Source organism: Fusarium oxysporum, chromosome 5 (assembly GCF_000149955.1).
Source record: "Fusarium oxysporum f. sp. lycopersici 4287 chromosome 5, whole genome shotgun sequence".
NCBI lineage: Eukaryota > Fungi > Ascomycota > Sordariomycetes > Hypocreales > Nectriaceae > Fusarium > Fusarium oxysporum.
The window spans coordinates 4,875,953-4,898,224 of record NC_030990.1 but is presented as its reverse complement, the minus strand read 5'-3'; the positions used below and the strand labels follow the sequence as shown (position 1 = coordinate 4,898,224).

Genomic DNA, 22,272 nt, shown 5'->3' with positions numbered 1-22,272 from the left:
TCAATGAGTTCCTTGACTGGGCACAGACGGCATATAAAAGGCGTCAATGATGACCAGTAAAGCCCTGTAAATCTGGATGAATGTTTGTCTGCAAATTTGGGGCCAGAGTACTACCAGACTCAGGAAGTTCTTGGGTCATTGATTTGGCACTTTGTTGGTCGAGGCGTCCCTGAAGACCCGCGACCCGTTGCTCAAGGCCTTGTACGTACGAGACGGGGTACATGCCCGTAGGCTCGTGGCTGGCCGGTAAACACTCTTTGGGGTATCAGATATGCGTGGGTGCCATGACTGGAGCACTCACACCAGCAACTTGTTTCATGAGACCCTTATCTATACCAGCATCGGTGACCATTTTGAAAACGCCAACTGGTAAAGTAGGTTCAATTTCCTATATAAGTCTACCGCTGAACGTGCTTGGTAGCAGAAAATGTGGGACGTTACGTAAATCCTACGTCTTTCTAATCAGATTCCAATTGGGAGTGCATGCAAAATGTGATACTTATCGTTTGTTTGTCGCCTAGCTTCCACGGAAAGTTTAAGTAGGAAAAGTCTGAAGTTCCGATGGGCGATAGGATCACCGTCCAGTTGACGCAAAACATCTTGTCAGGGTACGCGGAACTACCCTGGATGGCTTTCTCATCCTTAGTTAGATTCAACCCCCAACTCTCCCCTATAAAAATTCTTTCTTGGCACGCACTGTTAGTGCAATGCTAGGAGCGGGATTTTCTACGGGCCAAGCGACCACATAAAACTGCGGGGATGCCATTAGCTCCCTAATAGCAGTTTTTAGAGAAGGAATTTAGAGAGTTAGCCTTCTTTAATAATACCTTTATTAGATCTAATAGCAGTACCTTAGAACCAGAACGCCTTAGATATTAGAAGATAGTGCCTATAGCATTAGTAGTAATATCCTCCTAATTAATAACGCTAATTATAATAGGTTTTTCTCCTTCAAAGGTAAGCCACACTGTTAGCCTCTAATCCCTTCCTAAGGTTTTTCCTTGCTGCTATAATATATAACTATAAGCTATAACTTGGTTACTAGAGATTATAGACTGTATTAGTAGATATAGTAATATATAAGAGAATTCTAGTCAGTGGAAAAAGTTAATAGTATGCCCCTAAACCTGCTGACAGGCAACAGGCTTGAGAAAATACAGCGCCTTTTGTACCTTGGTATACTGGATGGTAAAGGAAGCGGGGTTCCCTGTACCTAGCTAGCTCAGCACGTCTTGCTCCAGTAGGAGATTTGGCTTCGTTACAGCCACCCAGACGAAAAATACACATAACATAACATAACATAACATAACATAGCATGATCGCAGGGGGGCCAAAAACAGCTTCCTTAATACATAAAACAAACAAGCAAGAACAGCACCCCTGCGCTTGCTGGAAATGGATTAGAGAAGGGTAAATATATATGTATATCCTATTTCCAGCTAAGTACTATGCCAGTTTCCCTTCTCCGCAACCACAATGGCAGTCATTCTGAGTACGCGCGTAAGGAAGAGAAACCGGAGTAATGAGAACTTCAGGAAGAAATGGAGTACACTTATGAATAACGACCTCATTATTCATCACGTTTATGACGCTGAAGTATACGTCTGTATACGTCGCAAGGGCGTAAAGTATGAGTTCAAGTCTACTGATAAAGCCTTACCGCTATCTGATGAGGAAAAAGTCGGTGTTCCTGACACCTTATGCTTACTGTGACTAACAGAGTATGACAGAATGAAACCTTCCCGTTGCCCGTGCTCGTGACAGCCGTGGATGTTGCACATCATAAGGAACAACCGAAGTTCAGTGAAAAGGACGGGAGCTATGGCGGAACGTAGTCTAGAAGCGTCAACGCTGACAAGGAACCCATTGTTAGAGCCTAGAGAGGAATGAACATAAATTAAAATTGATTTCAATGAAGCTTTACGCTCCTGACACGATGAGGCCCGGCAATCTAAACAGTAGATGTGTTATCTATACGTTATAAAGAGCTGGCGACAGTTGCCGCTACCATGTCTAAAATACCTTGTTAGACGAATTTAGCAGTCTCCTAAATTTTTAGCGTGCCTGCTGTAGCCGCTTCGTGCTGGTGAAGGCGTGATATGCATACCTGAAAAACCACAAAGCTGGTAATATTCCGACTTTGTGTCACGAATCCACGTGATCAGGTGTCAAGAGAACCTTGTGCGCGACACTGGTAACAATATGTTACTAGTCATCTGGCGGACGTTAAAATTCAAGAGAGTAAGCAAGGGACGCTCACTGCAGAGTGTGATGTTACCAGCAGCTTTTCCTTCCTGGCATAGGATTGTCACTCCAGATGTGCGATACTGGTAACATCACGTTGCAAAGTGAGCGAGGGGTGCAATTTCTTACAAATTTTTGCCTGAGGAGGATAACAGTATCTCCTCGCTACAGTTCATCTACTGGCGTGCTTGGGGGAGGGTACTGGTCACTTACCGATCCTGCTAACCTCCCGGTCCTCCCAAATTTAGCGCCAAGGGTGCTGAATGTAGGTGAATTAAATTTTTAGGCCAGCAGTTCACGGACGAGAAGCAAATCATTCCATCACCAATTGACGTAAGTTAGGTTGCTTAATCCAGCGATTTACTTCGACTCTAATGAAATTTAAGTCGAAAAACTTTTGATGCGGCGCTCGCATTCAGCACCAGGCCGTCAAGGAATGTAGAGGTCAGTCACTTGCCCTACCACGCTTATAGAGCCTTGTATGGCGGATATCGGTGAGCGAGTTTCTTTATTTTTCTACAAGGTGGTTCCCAGCCACCACTTAAAATCCGCGGCTTGATTGAATAGGGAGAAAGGGCCGCTGTCTGCTGTTCAGGTGGATAAATCCTGAGTAACATGAACAAGTACGTTAATCAGATGGAGTTGAGGCGGAGCACCTGTCAAAAGGTGCTGGCAATGGGCACGACGGCAGAAGCTTGAAGCCTCCACTGCAATGAGCAGTGTCTCGAGAATACCGGTGGCGAAGCAACATTAAATTCACACTTGCGACGAGATAAGCACTCAGATGTAGCCATAAAAGGGACTGGCGCTAGAGTACGGGATCCAAGGTCTGATACCTTGCTCTACTTCAAACGAGGATAGGATACTTGACAGCACCAGTCACGGCGTCCTGCCCACCACCACGGTAACTGACCTACCATGGTATCCTGTCTACTATGGTAACTGACCATGGTTTCTTACCCACCATGGTGTCTTGCACATTATAGAAGCAAGATATGAGTAGTTTTATATGGCAAATACGATATTATGGTATGCAAATACTATGGAAGGCAGACACTGTGGTATGCAAACACGATTGGTACGCAGATACTATGGTAGACAGACATCATAGCTAATGACATTTCTCATCAGTGCAGCATGAACCTCAGCTTTTCCATATGTACCTGCTTTGCTTCGGCGCCAATCCCTCCATTGGATTCCCCCACCTGCATTATGTACTCTGCGGCCTGAACCACCTCCGGAGGGCAACGACGGTACACTTCAGCGGCAAGCGCGTGCAAATTCCCGTTGGACAATTTTAGATTCCGTCTTACCATATGTACATTAGCAGCCGCCAAAGCTCCTGAAAAGGTCAGGGAAAGGGACTCATACAATACGTTCTGCTTTTTCTGTATAAAAGACAATGAGGATCGGCGCCGACCTCGCCATGTATGTCCGCCGCTTATGAAGACGGCGAAACCAAAATGCCTGACGCCGAGCAGTAGTCTTGTTTGCGAGCGAGCCGAGAGCATTAACATACATGTCCGTCACAATGCTGTCGGCCCTCTTTCTAAGAATAACCATACCAGCTCAGCAGTCAGACCTTATCTAGCTCTATAAGGAATCCATCAATCACGCTAATAGAACCAAGGCGAATCTTAAAATTAATATATCTACATTCTTAAAGTCTTCTACTAGATCATAAAGGACCTTAATAATGTAAGGGTTATTGCAGGCTATTATAAATAGTAGCATATACCTTTACACCATTAATATCCAGAGGTCATAGATTTTCTCTAGGTTATCTCTAAATTGAACCTTTATGTTATCCATAACTAAGCCCTCTGCAAGCATTGTAATTAAAGGGCCTGGGTTAATCTCACATAAGAACTCATTGCCAGTGGCTGCTGCGTAATTTGTGGACTGGTTGATTGACGTGTTGGCGCTGATAGAAAGAGGCTTTAGAGTTTAGCTAGTTTATACATCTCTTATTATTAATTAAATTAAAAGCATATTAAGGATTAAGCTAAGGCAAGCCTGTCCTATTACTTAGAATAATAAAAGCTTAAAGCAGTTAGTATTATATTTATTATTAAAGCTAATAACCTCAGGGAACTACTTCTACCTAGAGGCAGAAGGTCTATATAAGACCAACAAGACGGATTAACTTATTATCCGCCCACTTAAGGGATATATAGCTCGTTAAATAGCTTGACCAGTACTACTATAGGAGGAATTAAAATCATCAGCAAGTACCTCACTAATTCTCCCAAAATACCTAGTTTAAAAGGTTTTACTGCCACCTTTACCGAGGTCTTCACCGCCCAAGAGTCTCAGTCGAAGTAACCAAAAGAAGTCAAGAAAGAAAAAAGAATAAGGAACTATATCGACCTGCTATCAGCGACGACATAGGACAAACCAAGCTCATACTTACAAGCATAGGCAATAAACTCCAGTCTGCTCTTGCGCCGCAATCTAACATCCTAAACCTGTTTATTAGCCCTAGTTTAGGTCTTTAAGCTACCCCTCGTAATTATCGTTAAACCTCACAGCATGCCCTGGATGTCTTCTCTCGGTTGGCCATACCTCCAAAGTATTTATTGTGGAAGTCACGGAGCCCCAAATACATAGGAGCAATTTGCTCAGTGTCAAGCCAAAGCTCCGCTGTCTAGGCCTTATTCGCTGCCTTCGCCCTCTCCCATGCTCCTCGAAGCATTTCCTCCACAGACACAAACTTGATATTAGGAAAACGCCTGTTCCAGTCCGGCTCGAGATCAATAAGTCCATCCCAGATGCCGAGGGCCCATCCTGACACAAATGGAACGACCATTTCCTTGACCTTTTCCGGAGGGAGGGTCTCATCGAAAGTAGGCTGCCACTTCGCCTTCCATTCGCCAGCTCTTAGATCAGTAGCCTTGACATAATGTAGCTCGAATTTTTTCCCTTGGAACCAATGGGTTAGCATACGCAAGCTTTGAACAAGTAGAGGCAGAAACAAAAGCATGAAAAAAGCCATTCAGAAACTAGCATGTAGCCCCGCCGAGCAAGAAAGAAGTGAAGCGCCCTACCTGTAATCTTCTCTGCCGTCTCGACTACCTTCAACATGTTGGTCTTCTCGCCAACAATGCCGCCTTGGAGGGACCACGGTTCATTGGATTCAATGGCGTGTGCGACAACAACACCAACGTCACTAGCGGCTGTCAGGGACATGGGTGCCTGGCCATCCTCGACGATAACCGCACGAGCTCCTAGGAGGTCAAAGAGTAGTGGGAAAGTGTTCATATGCTGCGACGGCGGGAATGGGGCGGCGAAATAATCAGACAGTAGCCCCGGCTGAAAGATTCCGTATTCCAGCACCTGCCAATAGTCAATACGCTAAATCTCGTACACCTACCTCCGCGCGGAAGCACGTACCTTCTTTTTTTTGTTGACCCTCCTCTAGGTAGTCAAGGACCTCGGCCTTGTGGGCGTACATCTTGATGGAGCTCTTGGTCTTCCTGTAACACCGTCATTCATGAGACATCTTTTCTCTTAAGAAAGGGAGAGGATATGGCCCTGCGGGAACGATATGCAGGGAGATTTGCCACTCACCCAGCCCATTCACTGGGAGCATATCTCCTGACCTTGGCCGCAATGCACGCATCGATTAGAGCCTTCTGCGTGCGATTGCCGGGGTCGGTCATGGGGTTAATGAACGCAAGAACAGCATTGACACCCTGCAGCATTGAGACGAGGGCCGCGTGATCAGTGTAATCGGTGACCTGGACTACTCGGGCGCCTGGTGGAACAACGGCCTCCGACGGGTTCTGACTTTGTGTTAGCATGGATTTACTGATTCGGTAGATCGTGGCTCGTCGATAAATTGCCTACCTTCCTTGTCCAGACGGCGATGTCGTGGCCGCCGCGGGAAACAAGCTCCTCGACAACATTATGGCCGACACCTGATTGATTCAGTTACTCCGCCAGTTCTCAACATTGCCTATGAACCTTGCAAGAGACTTACTGCCAGCACCACCCACGATAACCACGTTGACCATGATAGCGAAAAGTGCAGAAGTTTATGAACCAGTCGACAGTTGAGCAATGAGCATCGAAAATGATAAGAGAGCGATAGAATCAAGGGAAAAGGGCCACACGCTCGATTTTATACCTCGGTCGGTAACAGGAAAGTTTTTACTCAAGCTTTTGGGTTTACTTGTACGCAACCAGTACCCAGGGGCGGAGGTAAGGTTAAGTCCGTTTGGTTGGCATGTTTGTTCAATGCACGGCCCCGTATGAGACAACTTATTTTCGGACGCCCGCGCATAAACAAAACCAAGGTTTGTTAGTTGTATTGGTCAGCAGCCACATATTATGTACGTATCGCGGGTGAAGTTTGGCCAAGTGGACTACTACGTCGTATACATGGCGAACCAGGCGGTGCAATGTCTCGGCACTCATTTCGGCAAATCGCGGGCCATGTATGCTGAAATATTTTGGGGTCAGTTTAGTGGATCTTGCCATATTGTATCAACGTTAACAGTCCCAGTCCCATTTGCGAGCCCATTAATCGATCGTGCCTAGTGCGTGGCCTGGACGCATGAGGACGAAAGGCCCGACCTCCCAAAGGCCCACTTGGAGATTAAGATCGTACTCCCTGACAAATACACCATCGGGCTATGTCGACCATTTTGGGAATATCTTCTGGGTAGAAGTACGTCCCTCTGTACGTGGAACCAGCTCCCGCTGCCGCTTCAGTGATAAGATGTGCCTGCCCCTTAGGAAAATGTATCGGACGTTTAACTAGATTTTCGCTCACATCCTACATCAGTACACTTGATACTTGGATGTATAATTTCTTGACGATCCCCACACCAGCAACATTTATCTTTCTGAGCAAAGATAGCATCGTTCAAAATGACTCTGCCGGCACAAATCAGCATCCTGCAAGCCGACGGTACGGGTATACTGGCTACTAAGAAAGTACCAATGCCAAAGCTGCGCGACGGGTACCTACTCATCAGAACAACTGCCGTCGGACTGAACCCGATCGACTGGAAGCAGTTACAGCAGGGTACAGAACTAGGCTCAAAGTTTGGCTATGACTACGCCGGCATTGTTGAAGAGATCGGACCTGGAGTGTCTAAGCCGTTCAAGAAGGGCGATCGGATTGCCGGCCTCGCCAATGGCGGGTGAGTAGCCAGCTTTCTTTTACACTGGAGCGTACATGTTAATCTCTAGTCCACCAGAAACGGCATGGAGCCTGAAGACGGCTCGTATGGAGAGTATAGCGTCGTCAAGGCAGGACTTGCTTTCAGAATCCCGGACAATATCAGCGATGTGGAGGCGGCTGGTCTCAGTGTCGGCATTGTGACGGCTGTAAGTCTGCGATGGCATTCCCAATACGGTCTGTACTGCTGATGCTGATCTCGGATCTGATACTGTAGGCCCAAGGTCTCTACCAGTCCCTGAAGCTGCCGCTGCCAACCCACCCTGCGAGCGAACCCGAATATGTCCTCATATATGGTGGAAGCACCCCTACGGGTATCCTTGCGATACAGCTCGCCAAACTCTCGGGTCTCTCAGTCGTGACGACATCCTCTGCCGGAAATATGGACTACGTCAGGTCTTTCGGCGCCGATGCTGTATTTGAGTACGCAAATGTGGACAAGTGCGTTTCTGATATTCGCGATTTCACAGCAGGTCGCCTGCGCCACGCGTTGGACTGTGTCTCGACTCCTGAAACGGCGCGACTCTGCGCGCGAGCCCTCGCTTCAGAGACGGAGACCTACTATAGCGCACTACTACGGCTTCCTCCCGAGGTCGTTACATCCGTCAACCCGAAAATCCAGTCTGGGTATACAGCTGCCTACACCGCTTTCGGCGAGGATATCACGAAGTGGGGCAGGCTTATCCCGGCCAAGCCTGAGGATTACGAGTTTGCCGTGATGCTGTTCGAGCTGGTGCGCCTTTTATTGCATGAGGGCAAGCTTAAGCCAGTGCGGCCGTTAGTCAATCAAGGGGGGAAGGGCCTCGCAGGTGTCTTGAAAGGGCTTGAGGATCTTAAAGCGGGCAGGGTACGCGCGGCAAAACTCATCTATACATTGTAGGATGTATGTATGTCTAGCGGCTGCGAATATAAGTCTCAGCCAGAAAAGACAAGGGCCGAATCATGAAGCAGGGTGTTGTTCAAGAATATGTTTTCAGTAAACACCACTCATGATCTCTAATAGATGCCCTCATTCGTTTCTATATGATTGGTCCTCCGTATGGATGTCGTCTCCTGAAGTATCTACCGTTCCAATGACCCAGCTTGCACTTTCATCCCGGAGCCCCAATACTATTTGATTGGTTTTCCTCGAACTTCGAGAGGAATGCCAAATACGAATCCCACACTTTTTAATGCTTCTCTTCTAGGTTATCGCCTAAAGATTGTCCTAGAAATAGCATCATGCTGCTTATGTTACTTGCATTCTGGCCAACGTAAACCTCGAGGCACAACTCAGATCTATGGGGCAATAAATAAGACTTTGGAAAAAGCTTAGACAACGGACGTATTGAGACTTAGGGCTGTAGATAAGCTGGTTTTGAAAATATTTTGAGTATAAGGAACATCCTCGTATTTGTGTCGTTGAACTGCTGCATACTCCGCAGGACGTTGCAGCATCTGTCTTTCTCCGTAAGAACAGTTGGCCTACTCGAGGCCTGCAGCAAAACTGGCGGCACACTCGACCGCAAACCCGAAGCAACGGGCATACCACCCTTGCGACCAATAACTCAGCTCTATGCAGTGTGGCGCCCCTTTGATGAGACTGGTATCAACACGCGTACTCTTGGAGAACGCAGCAGCACATTCCTGCAAATGGTCTTCCGTTGCCTCGAAAAAGGAATCAAATTCAGGAAGAGAATACATGACTGGTACCGTAACATGCACAGCCCAGCGGTCGCGCCAGGTCAGCAGCCAAGGAGCCAAACTCTGCATCTCCGCAGAAGGGCTGGGTTGGTTCAGCCGCTCGGTGAGTTCCAGGACCGACGGATCTACTGTTCCCGGTCGAAACATGAGAGAGTTCTTGATGTGAGGGGTAAACACCAGATTCTCGGGAGGAGACAAGGGTGCATCAGCTGAATCCTGGTCGTTCGACAGCGTAAGATGCCGCGTGCCAATTCCGGAAACCACAATGCCTGCCAGTGGATAAAGAGGTGTCTTGTCCTGCGCATGCTGTGCCGCAGTGATGATGGCACCCATTGCTCCGAGGCTGTGGCCGAGAATTACAATGGCATTACAACCATTAGGCACGCCAAAAATGGACCATAAAGCAGGTAGGATGAATTGATGAAGCCATAGCCCAGTCTGCTCATCGAAGGTTGAGCCTTCGGGGATGGGGAGAAAGGAATCACTGTCTCCGTAGCAGGGACGGTCGATAGATACAAAAGGAACCCCCAACGCATAGCTCAGTCTAGATGCGCTGTGTTTGTTGTTCGGGTCGAAGTAATGGCAGTCGTAGGTGCCGCCGTGCAAGCCGACGACCAAGGGACGAGATTTTGGGCCAGACGCAGAGGGTGGCGGCAAACTATGAATACCAGCAATCGTGCTGTTGTTCGAGAGTGTTATCACAAACGGTTCCATTGCGATATCAAGAGGCGGCGTGATCGATCTTTCGTGATTTTCTTTCGTGTGCGATGCGCAATGTTGGTGCGTTGATCATGATAGAAAGCATTATGAAATAAGTGTCCATAATCAATAATATCTACCATGACTCAAGGGTTAGTCCTGATTGGTAAAGAACCTCATCTCGAAAGTTCGAGAGTGCCCCCCCTGTTACGGCCCATGCCAAGATGTCAATAGCCTCTAGGACGGACTTAAGACGTAGCAGGCCCGTGATTCGAACCCTGAAATTTACTCTAACGCCCATGGGTCCAGCGGAAGTCTCGAGCAATCTCGGCCAGATTGGTCATCACTACACCCATCAGTCTGGTAAGGATGGTGTTTCCAGGGCGGAGTGGGAAGACAAGACGGTTGATCCGGACTCTCTTCTTTTTCATAGGCATTACTTCTTCAGCCTACGGCTCAAGGATTCCCATTGTGTGCTGTACTATAGCCAGCTGGTAGTCCTTTTCTTGGAATCCCTTTTGTGCCTTCCCAAGTAGTAGCCGTTGTGTGTGTGACTAGACCCATCCAGTTGGCTATAAGGGATCTAGTGCAATACGTGTCGGCCGCGTCGGCGTGTTCGGACAGTCGATCTATTGCATAGGTCTCAGATTATCCATCATCGCCACCTAGAAGAAGAGTTGCCGAATAATGGTCATGTCGCATGATGTTCTCTGCCGAGCCATCCTGTATCGCTTGCGCATTAACGATGATGTTGTCGATACAAAGCTCTTGGGTGGGGCTAATTTTGTAAGCCTAAATCATTGTTTTCGTCGAGAGTGGGACGGACCCTCCACACCAGGATATAATTCTTCCCAAATCAGGCTAGAGTTCCGGACTGGTCTCCACACACAAACACTTTAGTTCAACCTCAAGACTGTGGCATAACGTCAAGGCCTAATACGGGGTATATCAGGGTGGACAGTCGATTTCGGTGGTATTTCCACGGCAAGAATGTGGCCTCGACTCAAATAGTTAACCTAGCCTAGTTTAGCAAACATTTCCTAGCTATTCTGCACCCCTAGCTGGCAGACACTCCCTCTGTCCGGGGCAGCAGTCGATGTACTCAATTAAGTCTCTCTTGTACAACATCATGATAGCGCATCTGTGGCCTCGACACCACTTTCCCGCAGGCTACATCGGGGGCGTCACTGCAAATGTGGGTGCGGAATTGTGTGGTATAGCAGTCATGTCTTCCACAGTTATCTCGGCACTGGCGAGTGCCAATCCATGTCCATTGATTATGAAAACAGATGGGGGAAACATGGTAGTATTCCGCACATATTGCGGAGCTGCTCGCAATTTCATGGAGACAGTGATCCGTAAGTGGTTGTGTTAATGAACCAAATATATCATGATTAATCAGCCAGCCGACTAGCTGTTCGAGTGACGGGAAGAACGCTTAACTCCGTATGCTCTCCAGCGAAGTGTACTGCCTCAATCATGAGTCGTGTCCCTCTGCCATCGGCTTTGACCCCACCAGCAAACAGTAGAATTAGGTTAGGCACCTACAGTGTCAGTGGACCTGGGTGGATCACCGTCACAAGCCTTGAAAGTTGAATCTTCGGTTGATAAAAGAGAAACCCGTCTACCAAAACAGATAACTGTCTGATATGCCCTCCGGAACTACACCTTCGTTATCCATCACGTCAAATCATATCAGCGTTATCATGGCATTTGCTCGTGCTCCTGAACCAAAGAGCCTTCTTGGCTATCGCCGAATTCTTTCGCCGACTTGCGGCCTCCGCGTTTCACCCCTCATCCTCGGAGGAATGAATTTTGGAGACGCTTGGAGGGATTGGCTAGGGGACTGCAGCAAAGATGAAGCATTCAGGATTCTTGATTTCTACTACGAGAATGGAGGAAATTTCATTGACACGTATGTCTTCACTTCTCTGACTAGGTGCCCAGTCTTACGCATTGCAGTGCCAACAACTATCAAGACGAACAGTCTGAGAAATGGATAGGAGAATGGCTAGCTGAAAGAGGCGTACGGGATCAGATGGTTGTGGCGACCAAGTTCTCGAACCGAATTTCGCCAAACGGTGCCCGTCCTATTCAAGCCAACGAGCAGGGTAACCATGCGAAAAGCTTGATCACATCCCTTGAAGCCAGTCTTCAGAAGCTCCAGACTTCATACGTGGACATTCTTTACCTGCATTGGCAAGTACTTCCCCATTGAGAATCTGGCCGTGTTCCCAATAACATGTAGCATTGCAGGTGGGATTTCACCACTTCCATCGAGGAAGTGATGCAGGCATTAAACAGGATGGTCCAGAATGGCAAGGTCCTGTACCTCGGCGTCAGCGATACCCCCGCTTGGGTTGTAAGCCGTGCGAATCAATATGCCCGCGACCATGGGATGGCGCAGTTCGTCGTCTACCAGGGACGATGGAGTGCTGCCGTCCGCGACGCTGAGCGAGAGCTCTTGCCCATGTGCCGCTCTGAGGGAATGGCTTTCGCTGCTTGGGGCGCGATGGGTGGAGGAGCGTTCAGAAGTGAACAGGACCGGAAGGCAGTTGCAGCGCGCTCTGCTGGGCTCGTCAACGACCCTGTCTATATCAAAGTATCCCGTGCGCTTGAGCAGGTGGCCAAGAGGAAAAGCGCCTCTATCACCCAAGTTGTTCGTGACTATCCAACCCAGCCTTGCCAATATCAACTAACGGATTACGTAGGCTCTTGCGTATGTTATGCAGAAAACGCCGTACGTATTCCCTGTCATCGGTGGGCGCAAAGTTGAGCACTTGGAGTCCAACATTGGTGCCCTCAGAATTTGCTTGCATCAAGAAGACCTTGATGAGATCGATGATGCCAACACTTTCGACCTTGGCTTTCCCATGGGCTTTTTGTATGGGTTGGTGCCTGAGCAAAAGTATCGTCTAGGGGCGCCCTTGGACGCTACTCATTCAGGAACTATTTTGCAGCATGTTCCTCAACAAGAGGCAATCAAGTTTTCGGGCTGAGATTACAAGCAGATACACAAATTACGGACACCTTGTCTTTCCTAAGCCATTTATGAACGAGTTGTAGAACACGAAATTTAAATTTAAATCGCAACATGTAAGAAAATTATGGAAATCACCTGCTACGCTCGTGTAACTAAGCGTTGCGCTGAAGTCAGCTTGGCACGCAGCTGTGACGGCAACTAGGGTGCAGGGACGTTGACACGCCTAGTCCGTTTTTGGAGACTTTGCAGGACATGTTTTGTCGTGATTAGCTAAAACAGAGCTACTCGTCTCGATCTTCCGCGATCTTCGGTGCTGGAGACATTTGCAAGGTCACTACGTCGCCAAAGGCCACCTGTCACCGTGGTCTGGCCGAAAGGGACCGGAAAGAATGTCATGACCGCCGCTAAGGTCATCCTTCGGACTAAACAGACAATTGGGTACTTTATCTAATTGCATCCATAACGTCCTTGAACTGCAGGCTGTATGGAGACTATGGATTAGACTACCGTACATGAAACTGCCCGCACGAGCCAGGTCTTGATTATGGGTAACCTGCATCTGCACAACATTCTTTAGGTCAAACAAAACTGACCAGTTGCTATCCAAAATTCACCGTACCAACCCAATAATCCATAATTTAATGGCAGATCCCTAAAGCTTCAACTCTTTGAAGGCCTGGATGATCTGCGTAGTACCATCGAGCCTGAAGTTATCGGCTTCTAATGTAGTGTTCTCCAAACGAAACACCATGTTTGTCGGATTGTCGTTCTGGTATTTCGGCCAAGTAATGTTAAAATTCGGCACTATACGATGTGAGTTTAGAAGGGACAATGTTGTTTCTTGAGGAAGACGCATACCTTCGTGATGATTGGGCGACAATGTAGTCGCAAAGCTGAGCCACATACGGGCCATAAGCATACTGAGATGTTGAAGCTGCCCCTCCCTCTGGATGGAGGACGATGAGAGTGGGTTGACATCAAAAGCCCTTTCGTCGGGGATCTTCTGCACGAGGGTGGCAGCTGTTCGAGGCGGAGGAAATGTGCCGCAACCACAACAGAGACGCGGATCGACGCATGGTGCGGATTAGGGTCAGGTTCCGGCTCATGCCACGCCTGAAGGGAATATCTTCTCCCCGAGCTGAAGAGTACGTCGCCCAAGTAGAGGCTGATAGGCCCATACAGGGCCCCGTAAGATGGGCCGGGCGAGACGAGGACAGTGCCGAGCTGTTGCTTGAGATCGTTTTGAGTCAACCTGGTGACGTAATACTCTGTGATGTCACTGGCAACCTTGTCGGAAAGGCCTTGCCCCGCATCAAAAGCTTTGATAGCGGCCATAAACTCCGCTTTGTTGTCGACTCCGAGGCCTCCCCAAGTCGTGAACGGAGTGCCTTCGTTCGTATTCGCACCAATAAGCAGCGGTACTTTCACAAACTTGCCCTCTTTCAAGGAGGCGGAAGGAAAGTCAGGAACAAGACCGCCATCAATGACCGGGGTGAACGTCAAGGGACGAAAGGCGTCATCGAGAACGTCCGCCGATACCGAGCGTAAGCAACCAAGAGTATCTTCCAAGCCACTACACTTGGTCGCATTCAAAACTTGAGCGTATTGTTCATCCTGCTGGTCCAGCGTCAAGAAGGAGCTAGGGCTAAGTGGGCCACCACTTTGCGCAATGGCGGCATGAAAGAGACGGTCATCGCGCCCACCATACGCTAGGAGATGGTGTCCTACGGATATCGCCCCTGAAGATTCGCCGTGAATTGTAATGCGGGTCGGATCTCCTCCAAATGCGCCAATGTTTTCGTGGATCCAGTGGAGGGCTAGCCGTTGGTCGTGCAGGCCAAGATTAGCGACTCGGGATGCGTTCACGACAGCACCATTGAGAAATCCCCAACCCGAGATTCTGTAATTAATGCTGACTCCAATTATCGGGGCGCCCATGCTGACAGACTCTTTGACCAGGAAAGTCATATTGTACCGTGGGTCGCCACTACCGCCGTCCTGCAAGCCACCACCATGGATCCAGACCAAGACCGGGACCTTGGAGCATGAGCTCAAGCCAGACGGTCGAACGATATTCAACGTAAGACAGTCCTCGCTCCGAGCATAGGTGACCCCGTCCTGCGAGAAACCTGGCAACTTTAAAGGCGCCGTGCGGCAGAAAGGTCCGTAGGCTGTTGCCGCTCTTTCTGTCGACCAGGATTCATTCAGCTCGTGAGGCATATTGAATCGAAGGTTCCCAACCGGGGGGAGGGCGTATGGGATTCCGAGGAAGTAATCCTGATGATATTCGGAGTTTTGAGCTCCCACAAGTGTACCATTTTTAATCGTAACTCTTGGTTGAGCTGGTGAAGGCGACGGCCGGGCGATGACGGGGGGAGCCAGTACAGAAGTTGCCGTCAGCAGGCACAGATATGTTTTTGCAATCCTCATGGCGACTGAGATACTGCACAACGGGCGGCTTTGGAATGAGAGCGTAAGGATGATAAGACACAAGCGAATTGCCAAGATGACACTACCATCGTCGCCCTTGTGATGGGATGCTCTTATATGCTCGATTTCCCTTTACAAACTTTGTTTTCCGTTCACGGAGTTACTGCAATAGTCAATATCAAACTCCGTGTAATGTTCAGGACTCCCTTTGAGTAAACCCTGCGGCAAATTCCGTTGTTATTCATTACTAATCTTTACAATTTGTCAGCCCTGAGAAGTCGAACCTAGGCAAATTTTGTCTCCACGACCCGGGCGCCGCGGAAGAGCAGTCAGAGTTTTCTTGCAGTTTGTTTTTTCCTTCCCTGCCAGCTTGACACCATGTTGTGATAATAATAGGCAACAAGCACTGTACGTATATTTAAGCTTCAAGCTATACGCTGCTTTTTGTCGTGCTTGGTATTCCAAGGGCGTGACATGATCCTCTCTAAAGTATGTGTGCCGCACTCACCGAATTCACCAATGCGGAAGAAAGTTGCCGTGTGGTTCGGGGGTTCTCAATTTGCGAATACGTGCGGGTCTTGAGTTGGATTCCTACTCAGTTGTCGCTGTCCCTGGATTCAGCGAGTAAAGGATGAATTCTAGAGTTGTGAATGCGGAGCATAATCTTAATTTAGGGCATTAACTGCGGCTTGGCTACTACCTGATTTATTAACTTCCCAACTCCCACTGCCGAAGGCGAGATTATTTGGTGCTTTGCTTTGAGTTCGCTATCAGTAATTGCCCATGACCAAGACAAGCATCCAGATCTGCATTTGCCAGCCGGGTTCATATTGATTTACGCCAATGGCTTCCTGGGTTATTTGTCGCGGGTTACTATATTGCCTCACCAAACCTGTGTGCACCAGAGCCGTAAGTCAAATGCTACAAGCTGAGCGGTGTACTTTTTAGTGAGAACAACTTATAAAGGAATTCAGCTGCGATTCCAGACTCAACTCTCAAGTACGCATCATGGCACATGCATACGCGAAAGATCAGCCGCGGGGCTTCACAAACCACATCGAAAAAGCCGCAGTCTGCCAAAAGAAGAGTTTGACACGTACACTAGATTTCGCTCTAGGAGCGATAGAGACTGGAAACTTCAACCACGTAGGATAAGGAGCAACAAAGTGTGTAGACGGAAGGTCCTGGCCATTGCTACTGGAGACGCTGACATTAACTTCCATAACTGCAAATGCTGTTATACTTCTGTTGATATTCCCACAAGCTACGGTAATTTATGTCGCAAATGCGTAACTGCCAACCATGGACACGACAAACCAGTAGTCCAAATCCAGGTTATTTGTCATCGCGTCCCTCACGTCTTGGGCTATCTTCATCCCACCCCTATCAGACATATACTGCAGGCAATGCCCTATCCATGCTCTCATCGTCACGTCCTCAGAAACGTGGTTTGCAACATAAAGTGGTGCGAGCAAAGTGCAACACTGAAGCCTCAGCACTGGCGAGAATGGTGCAGTTTCATCCTGCTGTGCCACTGACGGAAGAAACTGAGGTACCGATGCGCATATCTGACAAGCAATATCGTAGCTATCGGATCCGGATGACTTGTTGGGAGAATACATCGTTATGATTCTGTTAAGGAGTAGGCGCATAACGCAAATACCGTTTGCAAGCTGGACGGCGCACTGATCCGGGAATATGTCGTAGTAAGAGCCAAAGATAAGGGGATGATCTCTGACAGGTGATACTCTTAGGGGCCTCCAAGATAGTGGCAGCCCTTTATGTAAGCGTGTCAGCTCTGCATCCAACTGCTCCGCTTGCTTGACTGGGCCGGGCTTGCAGCGGTCTCCACCTTTGTGGAGGTCGGCTTGGAGGTCGACGATAGAGGCTAAGATACCCATAAAGCGCCATTTGACGCTGTTAACGAAAGGATCCAGCTGCCTCCGTAATGTCCTCAACGCTTCCGGGACGGCAACCGCTGCTGCGCCGCAGCTGACAGTAAGAGCACTCACAAGACGAGCGCCAAGCTGGCGACCCAAGTAGCTTGTTACGACTTGACTCCCACAGGATTCGAGTAAAGATATTCCGCCTCGTGGGTGGTTTATCCATAGAGAGGAGCCACGCGGATTGCGGCACACCATCTTTTCGTACGTGTCGAGAAGTAGGATAGATTCGAGAGCCTCCTCGAGATGCAAGGTTTCCGGTCCATTCAACGCAAGATTAAGGCGCTGGATAGCAGTCACGTAGGCACTATTTGCCGGGCCCATCAAATCCAACCTGTTGAGGTGGGTGACGAGGAAAGCTAAGCTCGTTGCCTCGACGCTGGCAGCAAAGTAACCAGTTGAGGGGGCCTTATTATATCCTGGAGCAGTGGCCATGTGACTGCGTGAGAAGCCGAAAACAAAGATGGAGAAGAAGGCGTATGGTGCCTGGATATTCCAACCAAGCTCTAGTGTAGAAGGCTGGGGAGGCTTTCCGGAAAGCTCCCGTGCCATGATTTTCTGTTCAGTGGCGAGGGTTTCATCCCGGAAGACCAGGTCGTGGTGGTCCCGATACCCGTAACATTCAAGCCTGGCTCTGGAACACTGGCCACACCCTTCTGGCCGTAGATCACACTGGAAATACGCTCAGTCAACCACCGACTATACTTCGCAGGGGAAACATGGGAAAGCAGGACTATACCCGAAGTTTCCGTTTCCGGCAAGGGAGACAATCCCTGGATAGACGGCCTCGATACACCATTAGACGTCTTGCAGACGGGTCTGAGATGAATTTCGTAGCGTAAGGATAGCAGCTTTGACGGGCTGCGGAACGGGGGATCTGGAAGGAGTAAGCAAGGTTGATGGAGGAAGGACGTCAATGAGGCGAGCTGGCCTCCCTGAGTTCCACACCACCCTCGGGGAGCAAACACCAAAAGTGGATACCACTGGAACGCAGTGGGCTATACCGAAAGCGAGGCCACCAGGAGCGTGTATAATGAGGTCTGTGATGCCTCTGACAGATGTCTGTCCGCATAGAGTTGATTTTATGAGGTGGGGTAAAAGGTTTTGTGACCCCGCCAAACTTAACTCCATGGGTGGGGTGGACTGGCACTTCTGTATCCGGATCCACACACTCCGGAGAAGTTTGGGTTGCTACGTAATGTTAGAGCTCCGGAACGCTAGCCTGATTAAGAAGAGGTCTCTACTACTATGTTTTCCCTGTTGCATGCCCCTAAAATGAAGCGAAGCTGACTTGAATCATCATCTCGTATCCGCCCTATTCATTCGTTCGAGTCTCAATGGAGCAGCATTTGTCCCAATCAACCAGTCTCTTGTTATCCCCTGTCCTCCGAGCAGTAGCCGACTTAGGCTTATTGAATCCGAGGACTTCTCAACAGATTCGATGGGCTATTTTCTCGCCGCAAATTGGCACCATGTGGTCGCCTCTCCGGCCGCTCGACTAACCAACAAAGTCCAAGTTCCCACCTGGGACTGAGAAACTTTCTGCCGCAACGTTTTCGATTCCGCCATACATAATGCGTACTAATTTTCCTACGGCCTAATTTGGCCTAAAAAAGCACCAGTACTTAGATACTCATAAAATGCGGCTACAAATACATACGCTTTGGCATTAGCTAGCACTGATGCGCTTGCATCTCGAGATTCTCAGCAACCACGAGCCATAACGTCACGAGTCTACCTGCCGCCTTGCACAAAGCCAGCAACACACCCTCCCACGTCGACTCGCAAGTCCAAGATCTCGACAAGATCCTCGCCAACCTGCAATATTACTAATATTGGACCAAATTACTCGCTTGTCTAGTGTAGTAATAGACTTGACAGTGTAGATAAGGTCTGCGCGATTCAGTGCTATACTGTGAGCTCACATAAGGATTTCTTTCGGACCAGGAACTGGTGTCACCAAAATCTGAACAATGATGGAGCGGAGTTCAGGAACAGGTGCAAGAGCTCTTATCTTGACGAGTTGCTGGCTTGTTTGTTTTAGAGTTTGGCGACGGGTTCCTGCCATTCTGGCTGTTCTTACCAGGCTTCCTGAATGTCGCGTTAAACTGAGGTGTTATATATGTCTTCATTACAAAGCCTTTTCAGACGCTCAATCCCGACGCATTCCCCCCGCATCATTAATTGGCGAGTAGAAGACCGTCTCACTTCTTAGGCTTTCGAATATCAGCGGTGAGACTTCATTCCGACTATATCAGGAAAGGATAACATCAGGGCTGTTACCGGATTTAGCTTCTGCTTGACTCCATATTGACAGACGCGGCATTGAGTTGCTTCGAATTAGTGTCGAGCAGATGAGGCACACTAGGATGATCACTCAGACGATATAGAACGTCACGGGTGTGGCGGAAGATGAGACTAGATTGTAGGGCTATACATTAAGGTCCGACCTTGGACACCGTGACTATAGTGAGAGGAGACAGCCCATGACCAGGCTTCCCCGAGACAGACTTCCAAGAGCCCACCAATATCCCCAATTTCACAGAACAGCGTCCCACCTCCCAACCCTTGTTCCTACGCCACACTGGCGACGCAGTCAAGCCTTTTGATAATTCCAGGTTCGAGAGAGCGGCATGAAATGGTACAAGTAGTTCGCTATCAAAACCTACAGCTCGAACACATTGTCTAGCCAGTCATGCGCAACTTTGAAGGCCTTAGGGGCTGAGTAATGAAGTGTGAGGCAGTGTCCTGTTTCTGGCACGACGAAATAGTCGTATACAGCCTTGGGAAAGATGTCTTGGCCTGTTTTGTTCAACGTCTCTGCGCAAGTATCGGGACCAGTGGTGCAGAAAATCGAATCCCTGTCTCCAGTAACCACGAGCACATGCCCCTCATAAGACGTAGACACAGGCTGAGCACCCGGAGTCAGATACTCGCCAAGACTCACGGTATCCTCGACCTTGAAATCGTATTGAGCCAGAGATCGGTCGAACTTGCCCCCGTAGAATGCCCCCGTCCTGGCCTTTTCAGACGAAACAGTTAAGTAACCAAGAGGGGTATTTTTAAACCGGCGAATAATAGTTGCAGCACTCTGAAAATCCGGTATTAAGTTCGTAGGAATTGTTGCGGTTGATGAGTAGCCGGTCAGTACGAAGGCGTCCACATCGCCTGCGTAGTCTTGGGCTAAGTAATTGCCGAGGGTAGATCCGTATGAGTGGCCGATGAACGCAATCCGGTTGAATTTTCCCACGCCGTCTAGGAGGCCATGTCTAGCGGATTGTAGGAGGACGTGAAGCTGGTTTATTTGAATGGGACCTTGTACCACTGCAAGAGGGTCATAGAAATCAAGGTTCTCTCCATGACCCAACCTATCGATTGCGAGAGTATGATACCCCCGCGAGTTCGCGAATTTCTGCCAGTCGTAGAGCGATGAATAGCCAAGACCAGACCACATAGATTTGTCATAGGTGAGACCGTGGACAAGCACTTGCAGGGTATTTCGAGATCTCGTGCGGCTCCGAGGCCTGCAGTATATCCCGTTGAATGTGAACTCTCCGCTTATACGCGTCGTTCCATTGATTGGCGGACCGGTGGCCAAAGACGAAGCCAGGAAGTCATGGGTGGCCGTTGCGTTTCTAGGATTAGGTGAAGCGGAGAAAAGAATGTTTTCCGCGCTGGCATCAATGCGGAATGAGACACGAGAACAAAGTGACGAAGCGATACTCGCTAGACCTTGGGTTATAAAGAGATATAAGAGATGAGTCGACTTCATTGCGGGCCACGGTTGAGAAGGTGCGGTGTGAGGATATGAGTGGTGGAATGATGAGCTTGGAACTACCAGTTATCTTTCCCTTTCAGTTAAGTAGATCATCCTTCTCCTTATATAACTTTTGCTAAAACAACAAGCCTTTGTGATGACCCTCAGTTGACAGCCGACAATCCTATCTATTCGGTACAGATCACGGAAGCTCCGGAGGTAAGCAGGGCGTTGAACGCCTGGGATTATCAAGCATTTCATTTCTCAAAAACACTAGCCCCCCTATTTTCCGTTTAAGAGCCTTCTCAGTCTATACCAAAAACGCCACCACGACGGCCTTCTCACCTCTTCCAGCCAATGCGTCATTGTTACATTGGCTTGCTTCACAGGTGAGCCGAAAAAGACTACCGTTGGTCAAGGCTTTTTCACAAAAGCTCGGACAGATGAGCTAGGATCACCCTTGAGGTGTACGTGACTTAATTCATTACCTGCACCTCCACCTTAGTCGAGTCCCAGACGTTGATTCCTTACCGAGGTCGAATTTGCTTAGGAAGCAGAACTATGCGGCCTGTGACAGTGGGGATAATCAACCGATACCTGGCAAAGACCGGCGGGTGGTCAATAAGATACTAAGCCCTGAGTATAACGAAACGCCGCCGTGAGTTACCTACCAACTTAGCCGTGCCGTGCCTCCTGCTATGCGGACACGCCTAACCCTAGTTGCGCCATAGTCTGAGGTTCAACTAGAGTGTCTGTATATGCAGATCACTCCGGAATACTAGCCTGATTTAGTAAGATTATATGCCAGTGTGTGGATAATATTAGCCCTACCGAAGAAACTGAAGAGTTCAGATAATGCCAGTATCCACTTTAAATCCGATTTTCTACCTTTACCCGCTTATGACGTACAATCAAATCAGTAGTACTCGTGTAAAGGCCACAGGGTGCGCAATCATGTTGTTGTACAGGAGAGACTTAATTGAGTACGTCCGCCCTTTATACGGAGTGCCTACTAGCTATGGGGTTGGAATAGCTGGGTGTCACCTACTAAACTAGGCTAGGTTAATCACATGAGTCGAGGCCACACTCCTGCCGTGGCGATACCACCGAAATCGACTGTTCACCTTGTTGTACCTTGCGTTCCTGCTAATCTACGCCTTGGCAAGTAGAGCCGGGGCTTGCCCTAACTCCGGTTTCCATCGCCGCTTAAATCCGTACACCACCTAGCTATGTCATTCAAAAACTCTCAGGTGGACATGTTAAGAATCACTTGCGTGCTGACCCTTCCATTCAAGCACCTTGAGGCAAACGTACCATACCTACTCTTGCATCTATTTCCACTCGC

At 48.8% G+C, this 22,272-nt stretch overlaps 10 protein-coding genes across 10 annotated transcripts; 3 read left to right on the top strand and 7 right to left on the bottom strand.

Moving 5' to 3' along the window:
• Positions 1 to 1,476: 1,476 nt before the first annotated feature.
• FOXG_18373 (uncharacterized protein) lies at positions 1,477 to 1,835 on the top strand (the record flags this gene model as incomplete). The annotated part of the gene is made up of 2 exons (XM_018398446.1): positions 1,477 to 1,680; positions 1,731 to 1,835. 2 exons carry the CDS (start codon positions 1,477 to 1,479, stop codon positions 1,833 to 1,835), a joined length of 309 nt encoding a protein of 102 aa, XP_018236309.1.
• A 1,536-nt stretch (positions 1,836 to 3,371) lies between these two features.
• FOXG_18372 (uncharacterized protein) lies at positions 3,372 to 3,560 on the bottom strand (the record flags this gene model as incomplete). The annotated part of the gene is made up of 1 exon (XM_018398445.1): positions 3,372 to 3,560. One exon carries the CDS (start codon positions 3,558 to 3,560, stop codon positions 3,372 to 3,374), a length of 189 nt encoding a protein of 62 aa, XP_018236308.1.
• Positions 3,561 to 4,891: 1,331 nt separating this feature from the next.
• FOXG_02650 (uncharacterized protein) lies at positions 4,892 to 6,260 on the bottom strand (the record flags this gene model as incomplete). The annotated part of the gene is made up of 6 exons (XM_018380115.1): positions 4,892 to 5,166; positions 5,292 to 5,580; positions 5,618 to 5,720; positions 5,815 to 6,029; positions 6,094 to 6,164; positions 6,227 to 6,260. The coding sequence occupies 6 exons, from the start codon at positions 6,258 to 6,260 to the stop codon at positions 4,892 to 4,894; spliced, it is 987 nt and encodes a 328-aa protein (XP_018236307.1).
• An 859-nt stretch (positions 6,261 to 7,119) lies between these two features.
• Positions 7,120 to 8,312, top strand: FOXG_02649 (uncharacterized protein; the record flags this gene model as incomplete). The annotated part of the gene is made up of 3 exons (XM_018380114.1): positions 7,120 to 7,394; positions 7,452 to 7,581; positions 7,650 to 8,312. 3 exons carry the CDS (start codon positions 7,120 to 7,122, stop codon positions 8,310 to 8,312), a joined length of 1,068 nt encoding a protein of 355 aa, XP_018236306.1.
• Positions 8,313 to 8,896: 584 nt separating this feature from the next.
• On the bottom strand, positions 8,897 to 9,829 carry FOXG_02648 (uncharacterized protein; the record flags this gene model as incomplete). Its single annotated transcript, XM_018380113.1, has 1 exon — positions 8,897 to 9,829. One exon carries the CDS (start codon positions 9,827 to 9,829, stop codon positions 8,897 to 8,899), a length of 933 nt encoding a protein of 310 aa, XP_018236305.1.
• Positions 9,830 to 11,520: 1,691 nt separating this feature from the next.
• FOXG_02647 (uncharacterized protein) lies at positions 11,521 to 12,813 on the top strand (the record flags this gene model as incomplete). The annotated part of the gene is made up of 4 exons (XM_018380112.1): positions 11,521 to 11,729; positions 11,777 to 12,017; positions 12,063 to 12,473; positions 12,526 to 12,813. 4 exons carry the CDS (start codon positions 11,521 to 11,523, stop codon positions 12,811 to 12,813), a joined length of 1,149 nt encoding a protein of 382 aa, XP_018236304.1.
• Positions 12,814 to 13,449: 636 nt separating this feature from the next.
• Positions 13,450 to 15,227, bottom strand: FOXG_02646 (uncharacterized protein; the record flags this gene model as incomplete). The annotated part of the gene is made up of 3 exons (XM_018380111.1): positions 13,450 to 13,601; positions 13,656 to 13,800; positions 13,848 to 15,227. 3 exons carry the CDS (start codon positions 15,225 to 15,227, stop codon positions 13,450 to 13,452), a joined length of 1,677 nt encoding a protein of 558 aa, XP_018236303.1.
• Positions 15,228 to 16,382: 1,155 nt separating this feature from the next.
• On the bottom strand, positions 16,383 to 18,234 carry FOXG_02645 (uncharacterized protein). The gene is made up of 2 exons (XM_018380110.1): positions 17,910 to 18,234; positions 16,383 to 17,842 (listed from the first exon to the last, which is right to left on the bottom strand). Exons 1-2 carry the CDS (start codon positions 17,967 to 17,969, stop codon positions 16,502 to 16,504), a joined length of 1,401 nt encoding a protein of 466 aa, XP_018236302.1. The 5' UTR covers positions 17,970 to 18,234; the 3' UTR covers positions 16,383 to 16,501.
• A 670-nt stretch (positions 18,235 to 18,904) lies between these two features.
• Positions 18,905 to 19,238, bottom strand: FOXG_18371 (uncharacterized protein; the record flags this gene model as incomplete). Its single annotated transcript, XM_018398444.1, is given in 3 exon segments — positions 18,905 to 18,988; positions 19,020 to 19,083; positions 19,096 to 19,238. 3 exon segments carry the CDS (start codon positions 19,236 to 19,238, stop codon positions 18,905 to 18,907), a joined length of 291 nt encoding a protein of 96 aa, XP_018236301.1.
• Positions 19,239 to 19,835: 597 nt separating this feature from the next.
• Positions 19,836 to 20,942, bottom strand: FOXG_18370 (uncharacterized protein; the record flags this gene model as incomplete). Its single annotated transcript, XM_018398443.1, has 1 exon — positions 19,836 to 20,942. The coding sequence occupies one exon, from the start codon at positions 20,940 to 20,942 to the stop codon at positions 19,836 to 19,838; it is 1,107 nt and encodes a 368-aa protein (XP_018236300.1).
• Between the last annotated feature and the right edge of the window lie 1,330 nt (positions 20,943 to 22,272).

Coding starts and splice junctions, on each gene's coding strand:
- FOXG_02645 (XM_018380110.1), bottom strand. CDS start 17,969: ATGGTGTATCGAGGCCGTCTATCCAGGGATTGTCTCCCTTGCCGGAAA. Junction 17,843..17,909: donor GCCGGAAACGGAAACTTCGG/GTATAGTCCTGC, acceptor GCGTATTTCCAG/TGTGATCTACGGCCAGAAGG.